General features: G+C 48.5%; 1 protein-coding gene across 1 annotated transcript in view; it reads left to right on the plus strand.

Moving 5' to 3' along the window:
• Positions 1–22,502, plus strand: part of GRK2 (G protein-coupled receptor kinase 2) — a 264,477-nt gene that overhangs the window by 118,960 nt on the left and 123,015 nt on the right. The window contains exon 2 of the mRNA XM_078657665.1: positions 4,138–4,214. Coding sequence (XP_078513791.1) covers positions 4,138–4,214 — 77 coding nt within the window. The remainder of the gene's footprint in view (positions 1–4,137; positions 4,215–22,502) is intronic.

A 22,502-nucleotide genomic window follows, 5' to 3' on the forward strand; every position in this document is an offset into this window, starting at 1 on the left:
TGAAGGCATGAATGTTTCTAAATTCATATTTGAAAACTATCACTTTTCAAAAATACTTCTCAATGCACCGATATAAACTGATGGACTAAGGTGAAACAGCTCTGAAGGTAAATACACCTTTTGAGTGTACTTTATCACATTTTACACTTTTACTGCAAAGTTTAATTAACATTTGAAGAAACACTTGCTTGTTTATTTAACTAAAGTTTTAAAAGTTTAATGGAGTCCAGTAAACGGCATCCAAGTGCTTCTTTAAAGCAGGTCAGGAGGGCCGCATGTGGCCCCCGGGCCGTACTTTGAGTATTGCTATGTTGACTATAGCAGCACAGAGGGAGCCGGAGGGCGAAGAGTTTGAGTGATCAGAGTAACCGATTGAGGCATCCTCGAAGTGAGTGAGCCGGACAGTAGCTGCACTCCCACAAAGTCACACAAATGCAAATCACGCAACCTTTGAGTTTCTCTTTAATATATTACACTTTGAGTGAAGTTTATTACAATTATTTGGGCTACATTGTAATACACTAAATTTAATGTGATTGAGTTATTCAGAATGTGTTGCTTTCAGTGGGTAGGGCCTTCTTTCCAAGATGGTTTCTCTGTTCAGCCAAAAGTCTGTGCCATCTTCTGTAGTTGGTGAAAACATTGCACCCCATGCGTTGCAAAGGAAGCGCTTCCATGGAGATACAAAAATGCACTAAAAGCTCCAAAGCCTGTAGTTGAAGGAGAGACCTTTCAAAGCTCATTGTGGCTTTATTGTTTCCTAGAGGTCTATCAACTGCTAAAGCGGCCATTCCAGCCCTTGCACAACTCCATCCCAAACTGTAGACATTGCACCCTTGGCACACCCGCTCCTGCAGTATTGTTTCACATCGTACACGCTCCTCTTTGTCAACCTCGCCCTCCTGTCGGGTGCCTGAATAGGGCCTTGAGGCAGAGACTTGAGTAACGCATGCAGATCTGCAGGAGAGGAGGGCGGGCTGTGAATGTGTGGCTAGAAGTGAGGTTGTGTGGGGTCTTCCATCCTGGGGTCTCCCCTGCAGGATGGCCCTTTCTCCTTGCATCCTCTACTGGAGTGCCATGCTTTGGGTACCAGGCACTTCCTGGGAGTTGAGCTGGAGGTTGGCTTGGGTCAGTTTGCTTTGTGTTTGCCTTCTTGGGGTGGTTTGTGTTGTCTTGGAGAGTGTGGTGCTGGAGGTGTTTGACCCTTTCTCCCCGCTGACCAACATCTTGGAGGATGAGGATGATTGTAACTTTACTGAGAGATGTAAGTTGAGCGCAATGGATAGAAGACCTGGAGGGTGTGATGGGCATGTCCTTCAGATGAAAGGTGTTTCATAGCCTCAATTGAGTTTGCAGAAAGAAGGATTGCAACTAACATTTTGTACTTCATGTGCGCAAGGTTGCATTTTGGGGGTGGCCTCACCAAAAAATGGGTGTTTTTCTGGATCCCAATGCAGCTCCACAGATCCAAGTCCATGACTTGTTGGCGGAGACTGTGGACTTGGAAAATTATTTTCCTGGCGTGTTTAGTGCGGTTAATCACCCCTAAGGGTATCCAGGCGCTGGTAACAGTGCTTCTGCTGACATCAGGCTATAATTTGTATTTCGAATTTGCTGTTTTCTAACATTTAATTTGCTCCTTTTGACATCCAAATCCATGTGTAAGATGCCGTTGTGTGGAATTTTGCTGCTGCATTTCATTATGTGGCGCTTTCCCACCTCTTGTCAAGATTCCAAAGTTCTCAGCAGACCAGGGCTTAATGACTCATATTCTGAGATGCACGTTGTAGTAGTGTAACCTAGTAGTGTTGAGCATTGGTGTCATGTGAGCTTGTTAGTAAACAGAAGTGTGAAGATAGGTCCACAAGGAAAGTGCACCGACAAGTCAGGGTGTCTGATCGCAGGTATCAGAGCAGGTTCTTGAAACGGCCCCTTCACCCATCCAAGAAGAGTCTTTTTTATTGTCTGTATTAAAAAGTGAGTCCACTTGGCATTCCATGACAGGGGACCCCAGGCCGGTGATGTTGTCTGAAGCAAGTCCTGAGAGACCCCCTGAGAACCATCTCCCTGGCTACAGGGCAAGAAGCAGGTAGCCCGTCCTATCGCCACCTGCCCTGCAGTTCGCACATGCGTTGTTGCCCTCTGTTACGATGGCAGGCGGGTGCACAGCAAGAGTGTCATGGGATCTTGTGTTTAGAGCAGGCACAGCTACAGATCTTGTCTTAAGAGAAGCACAGCTTTCATTGTCCTACTGTGGTTGCATCACTTCCTGTTCCTGCCAACCTGCACTGCTTTCTTCCATTAGACTTATTTCTACCATGGCATTGTCTTGGGCGGTCCAGCTGTCGCATAGTGTGTTGTGGGTGTTGACGCTAATCATATGGCCTGTGATGGGTGACTTGTCGGCTCATGCCATCTAGGGCTTCTGGAGATACGATAAGGAAATATAGAAGTGATTTAAGATTATAGGAGCCCCCTTTTAGGCAGCCGAGAGGTGTCTTTGGCTGGTTGGCTGTCAGTAGTTTACATTTAAATAAAACATTTGTGTATCCCTGGTTCCTGGACTCAATTTCTAGATCTCCCTCCTTCGGTGGGTGCATCATTTGCATTCAGCGTGGTAGCTCAAGGATGCCCTCTGAGGCCATCTTGGGACTTGCTATTTAAATCTGTTTGTAGGCCTACCTGTGCCGGTTCCTCCCCTAATTCCAACCTTTCTCTTCACCACTAAAAGACCATAAGACGTGCGCTGGTCACTGGCTGCTCTCGGCTGCAGGACGAGACTTCTTTGCTTTGTCATAGTAGATAGGCTAGGGTTTGGTATTCACTTCAAGATGTTACATCGGTGAAACTGTATGTGCAGTGCGTAGCTGTTTTAAGGTGTGGCCTCCCGGCGTGCGGTCTGTGTGGCCTCCCGGCGTGCGGTCTGTGTGGCCTCCCGGCGTGCGGTCTGTGTGGCTACCTGGCGTGCAGTCTGTGTGGCCTCCCAGCGTGCGGTCTGTGTGGCCTCCCGGCGTGCAGTCTGTGTGGCTGCCAGGCGTGCGGTCTGTGTGGCCTCCCGGCGTGCGGTCTGTGTGGCCTCCCGGCGTGCGGTCTGTGTGGCCTCCTGGCGTGCGGTCTGTGTGGCCTCCCGGCATGCGGTCTGTGTGGCCTCCCAGCATGCGGTCTGTGTGGCCTCCCGGCGTGCGGTCTGTGTGGCCTTCCGGCATGCGGTCTATGTGGCTGCCAAATGTGTGGTCTGTGTGGCTGCAAGCGCTCTGTGTTGCCTCCTGCCCGTGCAGTCTGTGTTGCCTCCTGCCCGTGCGGTCTATGTGGCCTCCTGGCCGTGCGGTCTATGTGGCCTCCTGGCCGTCCGGTCTGTGTGGCTGCCTGGCGTGCGGTCTGTGTGGCTGCCTGGCGTGCGGTCTGTGTGGCTGCCTGACGTGTGGTCTGTGTGGCTGCGTGCGCTCTGTGTGGCCTCCTGGCCGTACGGTCTGTGTGGCTGCGTGCGCTCTGTGTGGCCTCCTAGCCGTGCGGTCTGTGTGGCTGCCGGGCTTGCGGTCTGTGTGGCCTCCCGGCGTGCGGTCTGTGTGGCCTCCAGGTGTGCGGTCTGTGTGACTGCTTGGCGTGCGGTCTGTGTGGCTGCCAGGCGTGCGGTCTGTCTGGTTGCCTGACGTGTGGTCTGTGTGGCGGCGTGCGGTCTGTGTGGCCTCCTGGCCGTACGGTCTGTGTGGCTGCCGGGCGTGCAGTCTGTGTGGCGTGCCGGCATGCACTTCCTCAGTGCGCAGGCTCTGCAGGACTGGTGCACCCGGACTTCAAGGACTTCAGAAGGAGCAAAACTGAGATCAACTCCCAGATTCTTCAAGACTAGCTGGGGTGGCAGGAGCTTCCTGGCAGCAGCCACTAAACTCTGGAACAATCTCACCCTCTCCATTATAACCCTTTCGACCCTGTCTGCTTTTAGGAGGTCCCTGAAAACTTGGGTGTTTAATAAATGGAGGCCCTTGCCCACTACAGACCACCAGCGTCAAGACACCTTTTGATATTTGTGCGCTTAACAAATTTATTACCATAACATAAAATGGCCTGAATATAGGCAACCTCGGCCTGGATGTAACGTACATGAACATGTGTCTGATGTATTTCTCTCTGTCTTTGCAGCATTCGCAGTGTGATGCAGAAGTACTTGGAAGACCGAGGCGAGCTCACCTTCGAGAAGATCTTCTACCAGAAAATAGGTATGGAGGCTCCTGGGCCAAATATTCTAGAGATCTTCATCATGCCTTGTTATCTGAAGGAAATATTTGATTACTTGTATACTTGTGCAAAGGTCCTTTGCCAAGTGCAACTCTCCTTCGTCGCCTACACAGCCACCCCTGCCCACCACCACTTACAGAGCATCTCCCCTCACCCTCCACTCTTCGGTAACCTTCTGGCCCTTGTTGAGCTGGGTTACTAGCAACACCTGCTTTTGAGGTGTACCACTGTTTCTTTTTCCCCATTCACAAAAGTCCAGTCTTGCCACCAGCACTTCTTTTGGAGGTGGGAGTTCCCAGGTCCACTTACACCTCCCCCTGTGGATTCCAGACAGACATGTCCTGCTTCAAGCACCTTGTTCTGATGTTTGAGGCCTTCCCTGCCCCCACACCTAGAGTGCTCCATCTTCTTTCACATGCAACTGAACAGAAGCTCTCCACCTGTAAGGTCCCCTGTGCACTTCATCTCAATTGTCTTTCAACCTCTTCTAATCCTTTGCTGGAACCATCACCGCCTGCACCCCAGGACATTCAAGATGGCCCACATCCAACATATTTCATGCATGAGATGCATTGTGAATCCGAGAATCAAAGAGTATCTATTGGCGTTCGGTGCACGCGGCGCGTGTTGATTCTCAGAATCAAATTTGTTTGCAGCGCGTTGTGAATCTCAGAATCAAAGATGTTTGGCATTAGGTGCCGCAGCCGGTTATGAATCTCAGAATCAAAGAGTATCTATTTGGCGTTAATAAATAAACCTTCAGCGTCTTCTTGAAGCCACCAAAGCTTTAGCTTTCCTGATCTCTAACAGAGGTGATTTGCAGATGGACCTCCACTACTTGGAGGGATTGTCCATTGTGTGTGGCGTGAACACTGAGGTGCCTTCTTTGGTTTCTTTGGGGCCAGATTTCAAGATCCATATTGTGGTGAATGGTCGCACACCTTGTTCAACACGTTTCGCCATTCTTCTAAAAACAAAATTCACGAAGGCTCCAAATTCCATTCTGATTTTAATAAGAATCCAGTACAGGTTTACATTTTTTCCCCTTTGTTTTAGAGCAAGTCCTATTTGTTCCTCCTAAGTCATATCGTCTCGCCCTCTGGTGGCAGGGTTCTTGATTTTTTTTTTTTTATGGTATGCCTTGTAAGCCCTTTAGGTGCCTTGACAAAACTGGCTTTAACAGTAGTTGTGGTAAGGACCCGCAGTTGCTCAAACTTCTCCATCCATAAAAAGGTTCAAAAGGTACAAAAATTCTTTATTGCGTGATTAGTTAAAATCCTTGCAATGGGAAACTCATTCAAGTTAGTCTATATTAAAATTACTCATGAATACAATTAGACAAGATATAAAATCTTTAAAAGTACATATGACATTCCATTTCTGAGCAAAGTTAAAAATACAATAAACAAACCAGACATTCCAGATTAGCTGCTGTTGAAATCCGCTCACCCTACCTTAAAGCATAAAGCTGGTTTGCTTTATCAGTACAATAGTCTGCATATAAGTCTTAAGTCATAGTTTCAGAATTCTCGATTATGCAGCTTAATCAAACTTCTAGTAATAGCGTAACCGATCGGATCATCAATTCGTATTTAAATTGAACCTAGTTTTTGCAGTATTCATAAATCGGACTAGCCTACATGCTAGCTGAGTGTCATTTCCTTCAAAGTTGGCTATTAGTGCTTGCCTACGTGTTCGTATTCCTATTTGGTTCCACAGTGGTTTTAGTAGAATTCTTCGCTCATTCTTTAAAGCTGAGCAGCTGCACAGTATATGCAGAACGTCCTCTTTAAAATCGGCAGTTTGTTTGCTTCTGAACGTTCCCAAGGTGGCAGGTGCTGATTTACGGGCAGGATACCCATCCTCAATTTCACATAGGACTCCTTCGTTTTTCTTGAGAACCCTGTTCCCAAATAAGCTTGTGGCAGAGACTTTGTATAACTTTGAATAACACACCACCCGTGGGCCCTCTTAGTCAGTGTGGCCTTATCTTCCTCCAGAGATAGTCATTTAACTGTTTTATTTACTAGCTTCTTAAAGATTTTGTGAGGCCCATTGAGTTCCCAGAGATCTTGTAAAGCAAGAGATCTTATTGCTGCTTGGAGGTAGTTCATTGTAGGACTGTCTTTTTTTTCTTTCTAGCTCCTTCCATAAGAATGAGTTTATAGAGCCTTCCTCTGCTCCCTTTATCTTGTGCCAGCATTTGGTATATGCTCCTTTTCGAGCTAATTGCTGTTTTTGGAGGCCAAACTCTAGCCTTAATTGTGCTGGCGAAGTGTACTGTGGAAGGTTAAATATTATTCGTATTGTTTTTGACATCACTTGGTCCAAGATCAACTCATCTCTCCCTCTCATACTTTCACTGTCTTAAGTGATGGTTGGTAGCAGTTTTGCTCGGAGCACTTCTAGTAAAGGAGATAGACTCGGTCTTGCTAGTTTTTGCTTGAGATTTTTTTATGCTATTGCTAGTGTGATTCCTCTTGTTTTAATCAGTGCTTTTTGTTGTCCGAATGATCCCCTTCTATCGAACGTTATTCCCAGATATTTATATTCTTTGACCACCTCCAACTGTTGACCTTGCAGTTCCCATTTAGGATAATGTTTATTGTCCTTCCCGTTGAGTATCATCACTTTTGATTTTTCTAAGTTTATTGTTAACCCGTTCTTGTCTGAGAAACTGCTTGTGGTGCTTATAAGATGTTGCAACCTGACTGGGTTCTGCTTATCAGTATTAGATCATCCTCATACAATAGGTTCGAGAGAGATAAACCTCCCAGGTTTGGGGCATGATGGTTACAGGTGTTAAGCTCTAATGGAAGGTCGGAAAGAAAGAGGTTGAACAAGGTTGGGGCAAGAACACATCCCTGCTTCACCCCCTTTGTGGTCCTTATTTTCCTCGATAAGCAGTTACCTGATCCTAGTTTTATTTGCACCCATGTCTCCGAATGAAGTGCGATCAATTGGTTCAGACGTTTCGGATCAATGTCTCAGCCGGATAGTTTAGCCCCTAATTTCTATGCTGTCAAAGGCCGACGAATAGTCGATAAAACAGACGAATAGGGGCCGTTTTAAATTTTATAGTGGTGTCTATTAACAGTGAAAGAGCAAGGATATTAGTCACTGTCCCTGAGTTTTTTTTGAAAGCCAGACTGATTAATAGGAATTACGTCATCCACAATGAATTTAAACTTGGGCTGAATCCTCATCAGTTTCTACTGTCCGTGTCATATGCCCAGCACCTGCCACAAACATTCCCTGCCCTTTTCTAAATAGTGAAATAAATAGTGAAGTTTTTACATTTCCCACCACTTCCCTTCCAACATACTATTTTTATTTTAGTTTAGCTTTATAAATGCAGCATTGACATGTACATGAAGTGTGGAGAAGTGTGGCTCACCGGTTAGAAGCGGCAGACCCTGAAGCAGAGGTCGGCCCGGGACCAGGGTTCAATTCCCGACGCGGCAGGGTCTTGGGTCAATGTCCGCGGACTCGATAATTCTCACTTAGGTGCCTACGCTAACCATGGGTCCCACTCTGCAACTCTGGGCAATAGCTTGCTTAATCTCCACAACGGCCCCAGCAACGCCGGGGATGCCTGGCTTCACCTTGGGGTGCCCTCTCACAGGGAAAGCCAGGACGGGTTCCCCAGCGGTATACAGCGCCAGGACACCACGTAACGAGGTAACAGTGCGCTTTACAAGTATACATACATTACATTACATTACATATGTCAGATCATTTTAGAGAGATGAGACCCGGGTGCACTATGTGTCATGTTTTGCTTTGCAGTGGTTGCTAAGAAGCTTGCAATAGTCATGCTCCAGCAGTGGAGTGTTGTAATGAGATTCCTTCTTGGTAAGTAGGAGTCAGGAATCCAGTTCATGTAGAATAACCGGTTTTAGGTTTATTGAAGAGGTTACAAGTGACATAGTAAAGTACCCCACCAGGAGCAGCATCCTCTCTGCTCACCCCACTCTCTGCAACAGCCAGCCAATCACAAACCAGCATTCCATGACCTCACACACTGGCTGAGCAGAGCAGGGAACAATGGAGGTGTGCACAGAATGCATCACAAGCATAGCAGATTATAACATGGAGTGTAGCTGTATGTTTCTCCTCGCTAGCGTTGCATCTGAAGCCATCGTTGGGGGTGTGCCGGAGGCAGAACCACACTCGCCCAATAAGTCAAGACACGCAGTGTATTGACCGATGGTAACAAAGTTCAGGTGTCTCTTATCACACTCATCCCCTGGCAAATATTGATTGCTGGTACCCTTTGCGCTGGCGTGCAGTGTAAACAGAGGCTGTGGAAAGGTTGAGAGTGAGCAGTTATTAAAAAGAACTGGAATCATGGAAGCGCCACCTTTTGTGCGTAGAATGGGATGGACAGCAGAAGCATAAAGCACCCGAAGCAACGAAACAAGACGCGTCACATTGAGATGCTCGTGAATGGGCGACGTGTGTTTTGCTTTCCTTTTCATTCATTATCTTGCACAGCTGCCACGTGGCCCACATCAGGTGTGTTGTCTTCTGCAGTTTTACTCTTTAGCCTGAAGAACTTTCGGGGACTTGTAGTCTTGCTTTTACCATTCTATGAATGTCTTACGCCTCCAGCGTCTACAGTTGTGCTGTTAATGAAGGCGGACAGGCTTAAAGCCTCATAAACGAGCTGGGGCACTTGAGTCTACCCCCCCTGTTGTACATCAGACTTTGACCCTATATGCCAGTGGTCTTCAAACCTTTTAATGCCGCTCCCCGTGCAAAAAAAAAGCATCCAGCCCTCCTCAAACTTTTTCACAATTATTCTTTTAAACTGGCAATTTTTAAATATGTCAAAAGTTATTTCAACATTGCATGTAAGTTCTGTTACCGTTTTAAAAATGCAATCAAATACATGATGGCCAAACATACTATTCTGGTCAGGCAGGCCTCACTAATGTGTAAAAGTATCCACAGTGTGATTATTAGAAATGGGGGTGGAGGTTTTGAGGAATATTTGGAGTTCCTTCCCTTCTGACACCTTCTCCCAGCCAGGATATAAATGACAAAAGATGATAGTGATGGCCCATTACAGAGCGGCTCACTGCCGCTCATTTCCTTCCACCGAAAATGAAGCACTGTGATCAGCATAATGCTTCTTTTGGCTAGAGCCTGCACCCCCTCCCCTGGGATCACTGGATGCCCCCCAGTTTGAAGACCCCTGCCATATGCACTTTATGGCACCGCTTTTGCAACAAATGTCTGTGACTGATACGGCCCTCGCACTGAGCCAACCATATCGCGTTATTCTTCGGGACTTCAACACATGGTTGAGCTTCAACCAAGGGACCACTATTGGAGGTTAGAACGCTTTACCTTTCACTGCTCATTGCCGATCCCACACACACTGTAGGACAGACTGTTAAGGGAGTTTTTCCAACACTGGCAACAGAACCTCATCTCATTCAAACCTCTACTCCAACACAGAGTGACAATCTTGCCATTTCTGTCACCATCGCTGTACAAAAATAATACAACTTTAAAACAACCTCCTCCTAGAATGCTAGTGTGTGCCTCGAAGTTGAAACTAGACAGTGTAGAAACAACAGGGACACCCTTAAGACCTGCTCCTGAAACATCAGCTGCTGGGCGTTGCGGATTCCATAATGGAACGAATGGCTGTTGGACCTGACAGCCGTAGGTGTGGTCTTCCCCCAAACATTTTGCCTTATCACCTACTGCTTTGCTGAAATTCGTATTTGTTGGTTTTAGGATTCTGTGCTCTTTAGCACTGCTAACGTGCTTGTGCCCCCTCCTTAAAACATGGTACAATTGGCCTACAACTGATTGGCACTTTTAACTTACTAATAAGTCCCTATTAAAGAGGTACTACATGTACCCAGGGCCTTTAAACTAAATGCTACTAATGGGCCTGCAGCACTTATTGTGCCAACCACTTCAGTAGCTCTGAAAAGCATGTCTCAGGCCTGCCATTGCAGCCTGTGGGCAGGTTTAAACTGCCAATTCGCCCTGGCAGAAAAACATGCCTAAACTTCCCTTTTTAATACATATAAGTCAACCATATGGTAGGCCCTAAACATAAAATAGGGCAGAATGAAGTGTATTTAAAAATTTGGACATGCACTTCTAAGTTTTACATGTCCTGGTAATGAAAAATCAGTACATTTGTTTTTCACTACTGTAAGGCCTACCTCTCCCATATAATAACATTGTGTTAACCGATTACATTTAAATAGTGCCAACTTTGGGTTGGGAAAAGGTAGGAATGTTTGATCTCAAAACAATTTATCTCCATGAGGATCCATAAACGAAATACTTGAAAACAAATGTGGGGAGGGTCAAAGGGGGATATAATTTAATGACCTGTCACCTTATGCCCCAATGATAGATATACAACACGAAAAGGAGACCAGGTCAATTTATGGTGTGCTGTCCTAAATGGTGAGAAGGAGTCACAAGAACACCCATGTAGGATAGATAAGTGGGGTTTCACTGGGCTGAAAAAGTCCCATCAGACCACCCTCTTGGCGGTATATCATCATTTGGGGATGGCAATTATTCCATAACCCGCCTATGTATCAGTGCGGGAAAGGAAATAAACGTATTCTGCCACCATAGTGCCCAAAATGAAATGTGCAGACAAAAGAAAGCAGTGCTGTAAAAGAAGTGATACTTAAGAATGACTACCTAGACTGTGGAAATAACTTGACAGCAAAAGTGTAGGTGTCATGATTAAAAACACGCCTGGTAGCGAAAGAGTAGAGCTACATTATGGCGCTGTGTGGAATGGTCGACTAGTTCTAAAGACATGTTCTACCCAGCTTTGTGAAGGTCACTTCCGCTCGACTTCGAGCAGAGGCACCGACGGATAGAGCGGGGCCTCAATTTCCCGAGCGGTTGCCGGGTAAGGTGAGGCTATCACCCACACAAAGCTGGGTAGAACATGTCTTTCCTGTCTGCAGAGGACACAGGGGTTCCAAGTCTTGGGTGATACTTTTCCATTTATATAGTATTTTGATGCAACCTGTGCTTCCTTATACTTGTACACCCTGTAGTTTATTTGGCAGTAGCGTTCTTTATTCAAGGTCCTGATGAAAGCTGGAGCACTACTCTATACAGCTGAAACTAGTCGACCATTCCACACAGCGCCATAATGTAGCTCTACTCTTTCGCTACCAGGCGTGTTTTTAATCATGACACCTACACTTTTGCTGTCAAGTTATTTCCATAGTCTAGGTAGTCATTCTTAAGTATCACTTCTTTTACAGCACTGCTTTCTTTTGTCTGCACATTTCATTTTGGGCACTATGGTGGCAGAATACGTTTATTTCCTTTCCCGCACTGATACATAGGCGGGTTATGGAATAATTGCCATCCCCAAATGATGATATACCGCCAAGAGGGTGGTCTGATGGGACTTTTTCAGCCCAGTGAAACCCCACTTATCTATCCTACATGGGTGTTCTTGTGACTCCTTCTCACCATTTAGGACAGCACACAATAAATTGACCTGGTCTCCTTTTCGTGTTGTAGATCCATAAACGAAACCTCAGATCGGCACAAATGAACCTGCTGACGATTCCATGAGTAAAAGAATGGGTGGCTCACAATTTTCTTTGCTGGGCCCCCCAATTCTGGAACTCCTGGCCGATTGAGATAAGGCACACGACGGATTACATGTGCTTCAGAACAAACCTGAAAACTTGGCTTTTCACTCAGGCTTATTGCTAGATATAACTTCTGGGGTGGCTTCAACTCAGCACCAAGAGACCTTTGGTGAACGTGTGCTCCATAAATTCCCTATAACATAAAACAATTTGTAATTTAAAATCCTCTTTAATGGTAAAGTCGCATTTTAAGTCCCAGGTCTGAAAAAGGCGCTTTTAGAAAGTTGGCATTTTCTTGTCCTAAACATTTGGTGCCTGCAGCCTGTGTCCTATGTCACATGACCGTGAATAGAGTGGCAGAGTTGGCCTTTGTGTTTTCCTCACAGGCAGTGAGACAAAGGGGGACTAGGTGTTGGCAGGATGGGCCATCCGAATAGGCTATATGGGTGAGAGGTGGGGCAGAGCTGTTCCCTGCCCCACTTACATTTCAAAGGGGCTGCCTCCAGCACACTCACAAAGAACTTGACACCAGCCTATTGCCACCCTACACCTTTTGGAAGCTGGGCAGGGGAGGAAGATAATTTCAAGAACTAGATGTGGAGTAGGGGAAGTCTAGAGGTTTCTTTCACGTGAAAGGCTGACACCAGGTATAAATACTGGACCCTAAGACCAACTCTTCAGTTGCTGCTACCAGAGGACTGTGTGCTGCTTAAAGCCTGTCTTTCACCCACAGAGGCCTGCGTTGCTGTGTGAGGCCTGCCTTTGGTGTATGATAACTGCCTTGCTGCATGAGGGCTGCTTTGCTGCATGAGGCTTGCCGTGCTCTGAGGCCTGACTTGCAGCTTGAACCTAGAACTACCACAGTAACTCCAAGAGTTAGTTTTTGGCCTCCTGTTCTGAGCTGCAGGGATGCAAAAGCTCTAACAACCTTAAAAATCTGTTCCTGGACCCTGCCTGAAGTGAGTCCAGCCCGCCAAGTGGTGCCCCAGCAGTCCTGATCACTTGGAAGTGGTGCTAAAGGATGCCCAAAGCCAACAATAGAAACTTGGGAATTGGAAAATTTTCTGCTAAAAAGTGGCCAGAGAACCGATAGACCAGGATCTACCTGCTCACTGATCCGCCCAAGGTCTATTGCCAGTCAGCTTAACTTTGCGGCAGCTCCTGCTACCTTCTTCCCGCAGGTGCAAATCCTGTTCAGCTGGTCCTCTAGGAAAGGTTATCCAGCCTCGTGGAGCCCTTGTCCTCTGCGGCCTGCAGCTTCGTCCCACTGGAGATTTTGGACTTCCAAAAAAATGACCTAGTACAAACGTAGAAATCTTCACTGGAACCTCATCTTGCGGCTCCCGGCTATGACGAGTCTTCTTCGGACACTGCCAGCTGCCTTGATGCACTAAATTTGACCTTCTCAGACATTTAAAAAAAATGATTCTAGGCTTGAAGGCGAGCTGAGAGCGGGCCAAATCCACCGCATGTATCTCAACTGTGCTGCATCACAGCAGTTTTTGACTTTGTATCGATCACGCGGGACTTGATTCTTAACCCCAGTTCTACCGATTGGAATTTTGTCATTCTGGTGTCAAATTTTTCTCTTTTTTTCTAAATTGGTTTTGGATTTTTCTTGTGTTGCATTTTCACTTTATTACTGTTTGAGTGCTGAATAAAGTTGCATAAATACTTAACATACTGCCTCTTAAGATAAGCCTGACTGCTAGGACCAAGTCAGGCAGTGATTAATTTAGTGACTTTTTGTGGTTCACCCTGACGGGGATTGTGGCTGTTGCTTGAGAAGGGTCTTCATACCCCTCAATCAAAAACCCAATTTCTCCCCTCTGTCCAGTCAGTCCCTTATGTAACTTTCATCACAGAGCAATACACCTGGATCACTAGCCAACTCATGCCCCCATCGTTGCACAAACGAAAATCAAATCCTCGCTTAGGTTGTCTGCGGACTAGGAGCTGTGTTTGTTGGTCTGCGTACATGATTATCTTTGATTTTATTATACTTTTTCAAACAAATTTGTTTAGGTCAAGCCTAGAGTCAGCACGCATGTGCTGCTCTGCGAGGCATGCTGTATTACCTCTGTGCACTTTGGCAATGCCCACCGACTTTCATTGGATTCTACTTTGTGCCTTTCAAAATGCCTTTTTTTGTATGTTGAATTGGTTCCATTTGTCCCTCTTTTTGGTGTGTTTGTCACGCCCATGGCGACTGGCCCTGTTACATGGGACATTTTGCTTCAGGCCCTTACTTTTATGTGCAGTGTTCACTTTTTTAAAGTTTTGTGTTTGGCCTGAATACGTACGTTTGTTTTTTAAATCGCTATGCCCTTCACACATGCGATCGTGTTTTTGGGTGCTCTCAGGCGGCTCCTTCTTCACTGTCAATGAATACGGATCAGTGTGACACGCCACGCTTCATTTTTTTCTTTCTGACACCCCTTCCCCCATTCTATCTACAATGCGACTCCTGTCACTCCTGCCCCTCACACGCTCCATTCTCCACAACACTCTGGCACCTTTCACCTCGCCACCAACCCCTGCCTAGGACTTCCACTCAAAAATCCCTGGAGGCAACTGGAACGCAAAATATACTCCACTGTAGTCTGGTCCGAGCAGGTAAACAAAGCATACCCTCCACAGCGCCTCGCGCCGCCGCCTGCCACACCTCCCCAGCAACAGCACTACCCCATCCAAAGGCACCGAACACGTGCACACCCGATGGGCCCAGTGGAAATCCGCTGAACCTTTACCAAAGAGAGATGCCGTACCCCAACTGTGCCTATGGCAGCGAGGTGGGTGGGGTGGGAGGGAGGGGAAATATGTCACGCCTTCCATGCGTGTCCCTCCTGAAAAGGTACTCTTGTAACTCCTGGGAACTGCATTTTGCTTCGCCCAAGTCCATGCGGTGCATCACGCACACACTGGTATCTGCATCGCCCAAAGTGAGACCTGCTCTGCTCTCCATCCTCCCCCGCAAAGCCGCTGGTGAAAGTGTGCTGTGCGAGGAATGTATAAATAGAGACAGGCCACGCTCCTCCCACCTCCCCGAGGCCGCCCCCAGCATGTCTAGGTCCATGCCGCCGGCTATCCCGTCACCTGCCAACCGCACATCCTCTCCAGTCTTCCTCTCACGACATGGAAGTAAAGCAACCGCCAGTGAACCACCACGAACCCTTGTCAATGCCACTGTATAAAGTAACTGCCCCACTTTGCACCAGTCTCGCCCACATCCCTCTCCCATGCCAGCAAGACTCTGTGGTGCTGCCGCATCACTGACCCCGCCAAAACGTGTTCTCCTCCAAAACCATGCAACCCCTCCCTGAACAGCTGCTACCCTCCTCTGCTCTCAGGAAGGAACAATAGCCAAGTTGCAGTCCTTGGGCATCCCACCTTGGCTCCCGCCCAAGCGTGCCAAAATGGGCGAATAAGTTAATCTGCCTCAAAATTGACACGTGCAAGACATTTGTCATATGCTACGCAGTTATTTGTATGATTATGTTTTATGTACTCTTTTTAGTAATGCTTTTATTTTGGCTATATTTGCCCACTCTGCTTTTCTGACATCCATACCTTAGCCTATGCACACACTGTTACCCAAGTCGACACACCCTGCCTTACCTACCTCAGAACTATATCGCACATAGATTCCACCGCCCTTCCTATGCGCTGTTCCCATGTATCTGCGACTACTCCATGTAACGGAGTTTATTCCATATGGAACTAGCACTACTATCACTGTTTACAGTATACTTTTATGTATACTCTTGCTATATCTTTGTGCCTACTCTATACTTACCCCATATGTAACTCTGGTAGCTATTTCTATGACAAATATTTATAGCACTCCGATACCTTCGAGTCGAGTTTGCGCCATACCAAACACTATTACTAAATTACCCATTCTTCCTCCAAAGTTGTCTGTATTGCGCTGACCAAACAGGCAGCACCTGTACCCTGAAGGGTGCCCCCTCAAACTTTGCCCATGGACAATTCATGCAGCGCCCGAACATTCTCACCACCACAAGGTTAAAAAGCTGTCAAGCACCATTTCTCAATCGCCTGCCAGATGCTCCCTCTCTCCCCATACGGCGCAAAACTACCCTCCGGCACCAAACACATGGGCAAAGCCAATAGCTCTGGCTAAACGCTTATACGGTCACAATCGTGAGATCTATTGGGTATGCCAATGCTTGTTTTTTAGAGAAGATAAGTGCGCGTCCTTGTGTATAGTGTCTTACCACCTGTGCTTTATGTGCAGGCACTATTAAAGATCTTATGCCTACAGACTTTGCTAGCCAGTCTCCCGTACTTGCAACCCTTGCAGGACATTTGTTTGAAATATTGAAATCCATCCTAAAAATTCTGGATTAGCGCCAGGTGGGGGTGCAGACATAAAGTTCAGAGCCCTGTGGCCCGGAACTGAAGCAGTAGACGATGCAGCTCAGTGGGAGTACACGAAGTGCTGGTGACGCAACAAGGTCAGTAGCGGCTCCTCGAGGGAGAGCCGAGGGGTGGCGGTGCGGGGGAGGGGCTAAGTGGTGGGTAGTAAACTCCGGCATACGGCCGACCGGAGTTGAGTGAATAAGTAAATAAATAAACAAATTACATTGCGCACGCTGCAACGCCAAATCGGCGATGCAGAGCTCAACTTAATTTGTTTTATTTATTTATTTACTTCTCTCCGGTCGGCCTTATGTCGCAGTTTACTTCTCCCCACCCTGCCCCGCCCTGCAGCACTCCCTCGAGGAGCCGCTATTGAACGAGGTACACTGACCCAGCTCAGTCCAGTACTATGAGAGCAGCTAATATACAAGTGCCCCGGGGGTGCAACAGGCGTTTGCTCCCACTTTGCAAACCCCCCCACCCCCCACCCCTCTGGGGCACTTTGGTATTACAGAAGGGGGGGGCAGAGGCTTGTGAGGCCCCTTCTGTGATACTGAAAGCGCTGGCACACATACAGATCCATCTCTTCCTCAAAAGGGCGTTTCCTCATTTGCACCGGGTTGTGGCCTCCTGCAAATGAGGGGATCCCTTTGCTTCTGCGTCCGCGCAGTATTACAGACGAGGGAGCAGTGCCTAAGAAGCTCTCAGTAGGCGCACTCAAAGTGCACCATCTAAAAGGTGACGCACTTTCAATGCGCCCCGCTGATTGCAGTCCTCTCGAACGGGGAAATGAGGTCCCATGGACCCCCAGACATCCCCTTGCAGGTGGGTGCAGTTACTCACTGCACCATACAGGTGTAAAACATGGCGTTTGATTAATAATTTTACTGTAAAAAGGTAGGCTCCGTGGAGTGAGTGTTAAAGTTTAACTCGCGCTCGCTGGTCATATGGGCCTTTGAATTCTGTTTGACAACCAAAATCTGACAGCTCACCTCTACCTCTATCATCAAGTGTCCTGAGGAGTTTGTAATGGGTGTCGTTTTACATCTTTAACTGGGGGAAGTTGTGAGGCTTTAAAACCCCAACTTTTAGGCCTCTGCCTCATACACACCCCCCTAACTCATTTTACTCAGCTAGGACCAGACGAGCTTCTAGGCACCTCAATCTCTGAAAATAACTGCACCTGAAGAAAGGGGGTGTGGATGGTGTGGGGTGTGGATCCAAACGTTAGTATCATGACTGGTAAACAGGAAACTTTGCTGAATTTACACACTGAAAATGAAACTAATCTCGTATAAGAGTGCTGAAGAGGTGTGGCGCCGCGGCCAGGGCGACTGACGCTGGAATCTGGGGACCACGGTTCGATCCCCGGCTCCGGCAGCAGGTTAGCCCAGCACCATGTGACTCTGGGCAATAGCTTGCTTAATCTTCCCGACGGCCCCCAGCGCCTAGAGACCCTTACGGGTGATTGTGCGCTTTACAAATGTGGATTATATGAAAGATGTAAACAACGTCCCATCGTCCTACATTTTGAAATCGAATATATTGGGCCCTTCCTTGAAGGACATGGCTGCAGGCTGGAATGTGTGCGTGAACGCTCTGGTGGTCCAGCGCGTTAGATTTATGGATTGCTAATTAGGGGTGACACAAGGTGAAAAAGAGAAACGCATCTTAATTCCAGTAGTACAGGCGTCACACTCAGCGGTCGCTCGGAGCCAGGGATCTGTCCCATTAACATTCCCCCTACTCTGGGATACAGGCCATGTTACCAAAGGATGCTCACACATTCCAAACATGCCTTCTTGGTCGAGAGCTAGAAGAAGAAACCGGCCACAAGCCTGCCACTGTTAAATTTTTATTCTGTTACAAATATGATTATAATACCTTCATTGCATCCCAATTACTTTAGGAATCTGACAGGAAGTACTCCCGAGGTCGTGCTTACACTCCTCCCGCCCACCTGTAAAAACAAGCATTTGCAATGCAATAGGTCTCGCATTAGGAAAGTTTGAGCTATTGGCATTGTAAATGACAATATTTTTGTATGTGTTGGTTTTGAAAATGGATACATTAATAGCATTGTTATTTACAATCCCAATAGCTTAAACTTTTGCAAATGTGACACCTATTGCATTTGTAATGCAATATGTGTTGTGTTGAGAGTGGGAGAGCGGGACAGTGGGAGAGTGGGTGGGAGAGTCAGTGAGTGGGTGGGTGGGAGAGTCAGTGAGTGGGTGGGAGAGTGAGTGGGTGGGTGGGAGGGAGAGTCAGTGAGTGGGTGGGAGAGTGAGTGGGTGGGTGGGAGAGTCAGTGAGTGGGTGGGAGAGTCAGTGAGTGGGTGGGAGAGTGAGTGGGTGGGAGAGTCAGTGAGTGGGTGGGAGAGTCAGTGAGTAGGTGGGAGAGTCAGTGAGTGAGTGGGAGAGTCAGTGAGTGGGTGGGAGAGTCAGTGAGTGGGTGGGAGAGTCAGTGAGTGGGTGGGAGAGTCAGTGAGTGGGTGGGAGAGTCAGTGAGTGGGAGGGAGAGTCAGTGAGTTGTAGGGCTGGATTACATTCCATGGCTTCCAATTAAAATTACCATCGGACAATGAATCCAGCAAATAAGGACTTTGGCTAAACAGCTCCCCCATTACCTGTTAAGACATTTTTCATCAAGTATCACTTGGACGCTCATGGACTGTGTGCTTGTGGCAGCTGTATGGGGCATTTGTTATTAGCATGCATAAGCTACTGCTGAAGGTCTTCGAGCAGTTTCCGGTTTTGCTTTATTATGCCTGAACATTAGTATGCAAACTACTAAAGATATTTCAATGTGATTCTCTCGAGGCTCGTTAGTCCCTTATCACATCCCCAAATTCTCCTACAGACTTTACAGACTTTAACTTAGAGATTACTCTCCAGGTTAAGAGGGAAAAAAAAACTAAACATACACGGCGTTCCTGGCGATCAGAATCACGGCAGTAATGGTAACTGCTTTTGCTACTCGAAATGCGAGCCTTAGCGATTTTATTTAGGAGTGGCTATAATTAAACATAATGCATTTTATTTTTCTTGACTGCTGTACTGACCTGTGAACAAAAGAAACTAATTCTGACTGCCAGAAGAGAGCATCATAGTTGCATCCCAGAATCATGCAAGGTCAATAGCCACTGCACAGTATGCCTTTTACAGTAAAATAACAAGGAAGTGTCAGCACAGAAAAGCGGGCGAATAAAATAAAACACAACTTTTACACATATCGAAGTCCTATGTGCTGACGCGGTGCCCAGGGTGATGTGTCTACAGACAGGAAAGGGTTAAAACGCAAACTCACCGCAGCAGCCCGGCTTCAACAGGAAGCCAGGCAACCTTTGTTGGGACGGGGGCGGGGCCGGACACGCGACCGGAGCTTCCCAGGAGGCAGGCTGCAGTGGCTGGCGCATGGCTCCGGTGCAGAGAGAGGAGAGCCCTGCGTGCAGCCGGCGTCCGCCCGGGAAGCCAAGGAGCGGAGTGCCGGTGTCCCTGTGCCCGTTGACGTCGGAAGAGTCCTGCGGAGTAGAAGTCCCGGTGAGTGGGGCTGCAGCGTGTGTATGTGTGTGTGTACGCGCGCGCGCCTGTGTGTGCGTGCGTGCATGCAGAGGGGTGGGGGCTGGATGTGTCCGGTGAGTGGGGCTCCGTGCTTGCGTGTCTGTGTGTATGCAGAGGGGTGGGTGGGGGGCGGCAGCGTGTGTGTGTGAGCGCCCGCCTGTGTGTATGCGTGCATGCAGAGGGGTGGGGGCTGGCTGTGAGTTACTCTGCGCAAGCGCGGCTCAGACGCGCGCTCCCGCGGTCAAAACTGAGACTGCAAAAGCGCGCGTCTGAGTCGTGTCCACTCTCCTGAATACGGGTCACATTAGGTCTGTAGCAGACACTCTCAATGCTCACGCATTGAGAGTACGTCTGCTCGACCTAAAAATGGTGGGGAGCGACGGGCAACTGCCAATTAGGTCATGGGAGCCACGGGTCAAAACAGTTTGGGAACCACTGGCCTAGTGAGATGAACACACACAGCTCAGCCCCGGTACTAGTATAGCAGGTGAGGTGCACAACTCGGACCCAGTACTAGAAGAGCGGGTGCCCCCCCCCTTCCGCTTGAAGTCTGTCTCTGGTGAAACTTGCCTTCAAAGGTCAGCGCCAGAACAAGCGCAGCACCGAGGAGAAGGCGGCAAAGAGGAAATGCGATTTCCTCTTAAACTGTAACTGTTCATTCTTTTCACTTCCGGTGCAGCCTTTAAATGCCAAAGACACCCCTCCCAGGTCACCGCATTACCGCTCTGTAGCCCCAGTTAGGGCTCAACTACTGCTCTGCCGATGCTCCTCAGTCTAAACTACAACAAGCCTTACCGGTCGGATACTGACCACAGCACACCTTACTGGACTAATACAGGACCCATGCACAGCTCTGTCAGTGCACCTCAGTCGTGCACCACAGCACAACTTACTGGACCCACGCACAGCTCTGCCAGTACACTTCAGTCCTGCACCACAGCACAACTTACTGGACCCACGCACAGCTCTGCCAGTGCACCTCAGTCCTGTACCACAGCACAAGTTACTGGACTAATGCTGGACCTATGCACAGCTCTGCCAGTGCACCTCAGTCCTGCACCACAGCACAACTTACTGGACTAATGCTGGACCCATGCACAGCTCTGCCAGTGCACCTCAGTCCTACAGCACAGCCCTGCACCACAGCACAACTTACTGGTCTAATACTGGACCCGCCCAAAGCTGCCAGTACACCTCAGTCCTGCACCACAGCACAACTTACTGGACCCACGCACAGCTCTGCCAGTGCACCTCAGTCCTGCACCACAGCACAAGTTACTGGACTAATGCTGGACCTATGCACAGCTCTGCCAGTGCACCTCAGTCCTGCACCACAGCACAACTTACTGGACCCACGCACAGCTCTGCCAGTGCACCTCAGTCCTGCACCACAGCACAACTTACTGGTCTAATACTGGACCCGCCCACAGCTGCCAGTACACCTCAGTCTAAACTACAACAAGCCTTACCGGTCGGATACTGACCACAGCACACCTTACTGGTCTAATACAGGACCCATGCACAGCTCTGCCAGTACACCTCAGTCCTGCACCACAGCACAACTTACTGGACCCACGCACAGCTCTGCCAGTACACCTCAGTCCTGCACCACAGCACAACTTACTGGACCCACGCACAGCTCTGCCAGTACACCTCAGTCCTGCACCACAGCACAACTTACTGGACCCACGCACAGCTGCCAGTACACCTCAGTCCTGCACCACAGCACAACTTACTGGACCCACGCACAGCTCTGCCAGTACACCGCAGTCCTGCACCACAGTACAACTTACTGGACCCATGCACAGCTCTGCCAGTGCACCTCAGTCCTGCACCACAGCACACCTTACTGGTCTGTTACTGGACTCATGCACAGCTCTGCCAGCGCACCTAAGTCCTGCACCACAGCACAACTTACTGGACCCACGCACAGCTGCCAGTACACCTCAGTACTGCACCACAGCACAACTTACCGGACCCACGCACAGCTCTGCCAGTACACCTCAGTCCTGCACCACAGCACAACTTACTGGACCCACGCACAGCTCTGCCAGTACACCTCAGTCCTGCACCACAGCACAACTTACTGGACCCACGCACAGCTGCCAGTACACCTCAGTCCTGCACCACAGCACAACTTACTGGACCCACGCACAGCTCTGCCAGTACACCGCAGTCCTGCACCACAGTACAACTTACTGGACCCATGCACAGCTCTGCCAGTGCACCTCAGTCCTGCACCACAGCACACCTTACTGGTCTGTTACTGGACTCATGCACAGCTCTGCCAGCGCACCTAAGTCCTGCACCACAGCACAACTTACTGGACCCACGCACAGCTGCCAGTACACCTCAGTACTGCACCACAGCACAACTTACCGGACCCACGCACAGCTCTGCCAGTGCACCTCAGTCCTGCACCACAGCACACCTTACTGGTCTGTTACTGGACCCATGCACAGCTCTGCCAGTGCACCTCAGTCCTGCACCACAGCACAACTTACTGGACCCACGCACAGCTCTGCCAGTACACCTCAGTCCTGCACCACAGCACAACTTACTGGACCCATGCACAGCTCTGCCAGTGCACCTCGGTCCTGCACCACAGCACACCTTACTGGTCTGTTACTGGACCCACGCACAGCTCTGCCAGTGCACCTCAGTCCTGCACCACAGCACAACTTACTGGACTAATGCTGGACCCATGCACAGCTCT

This window comes from Lissotriton helveticus, chromosome 1_1 (assembly GCF_964261635.1).
Source record: "Lissotriton helveticus chromosome 1_1, aLisHel1.1, whole genome shotgun sequence".
Taxonomy (NCBI): Eukaryota; Metazoa; Chordata; class Amphibia; order Caudata; family Salamandridae; genus Lissotriton; species Lissotriton helveticus.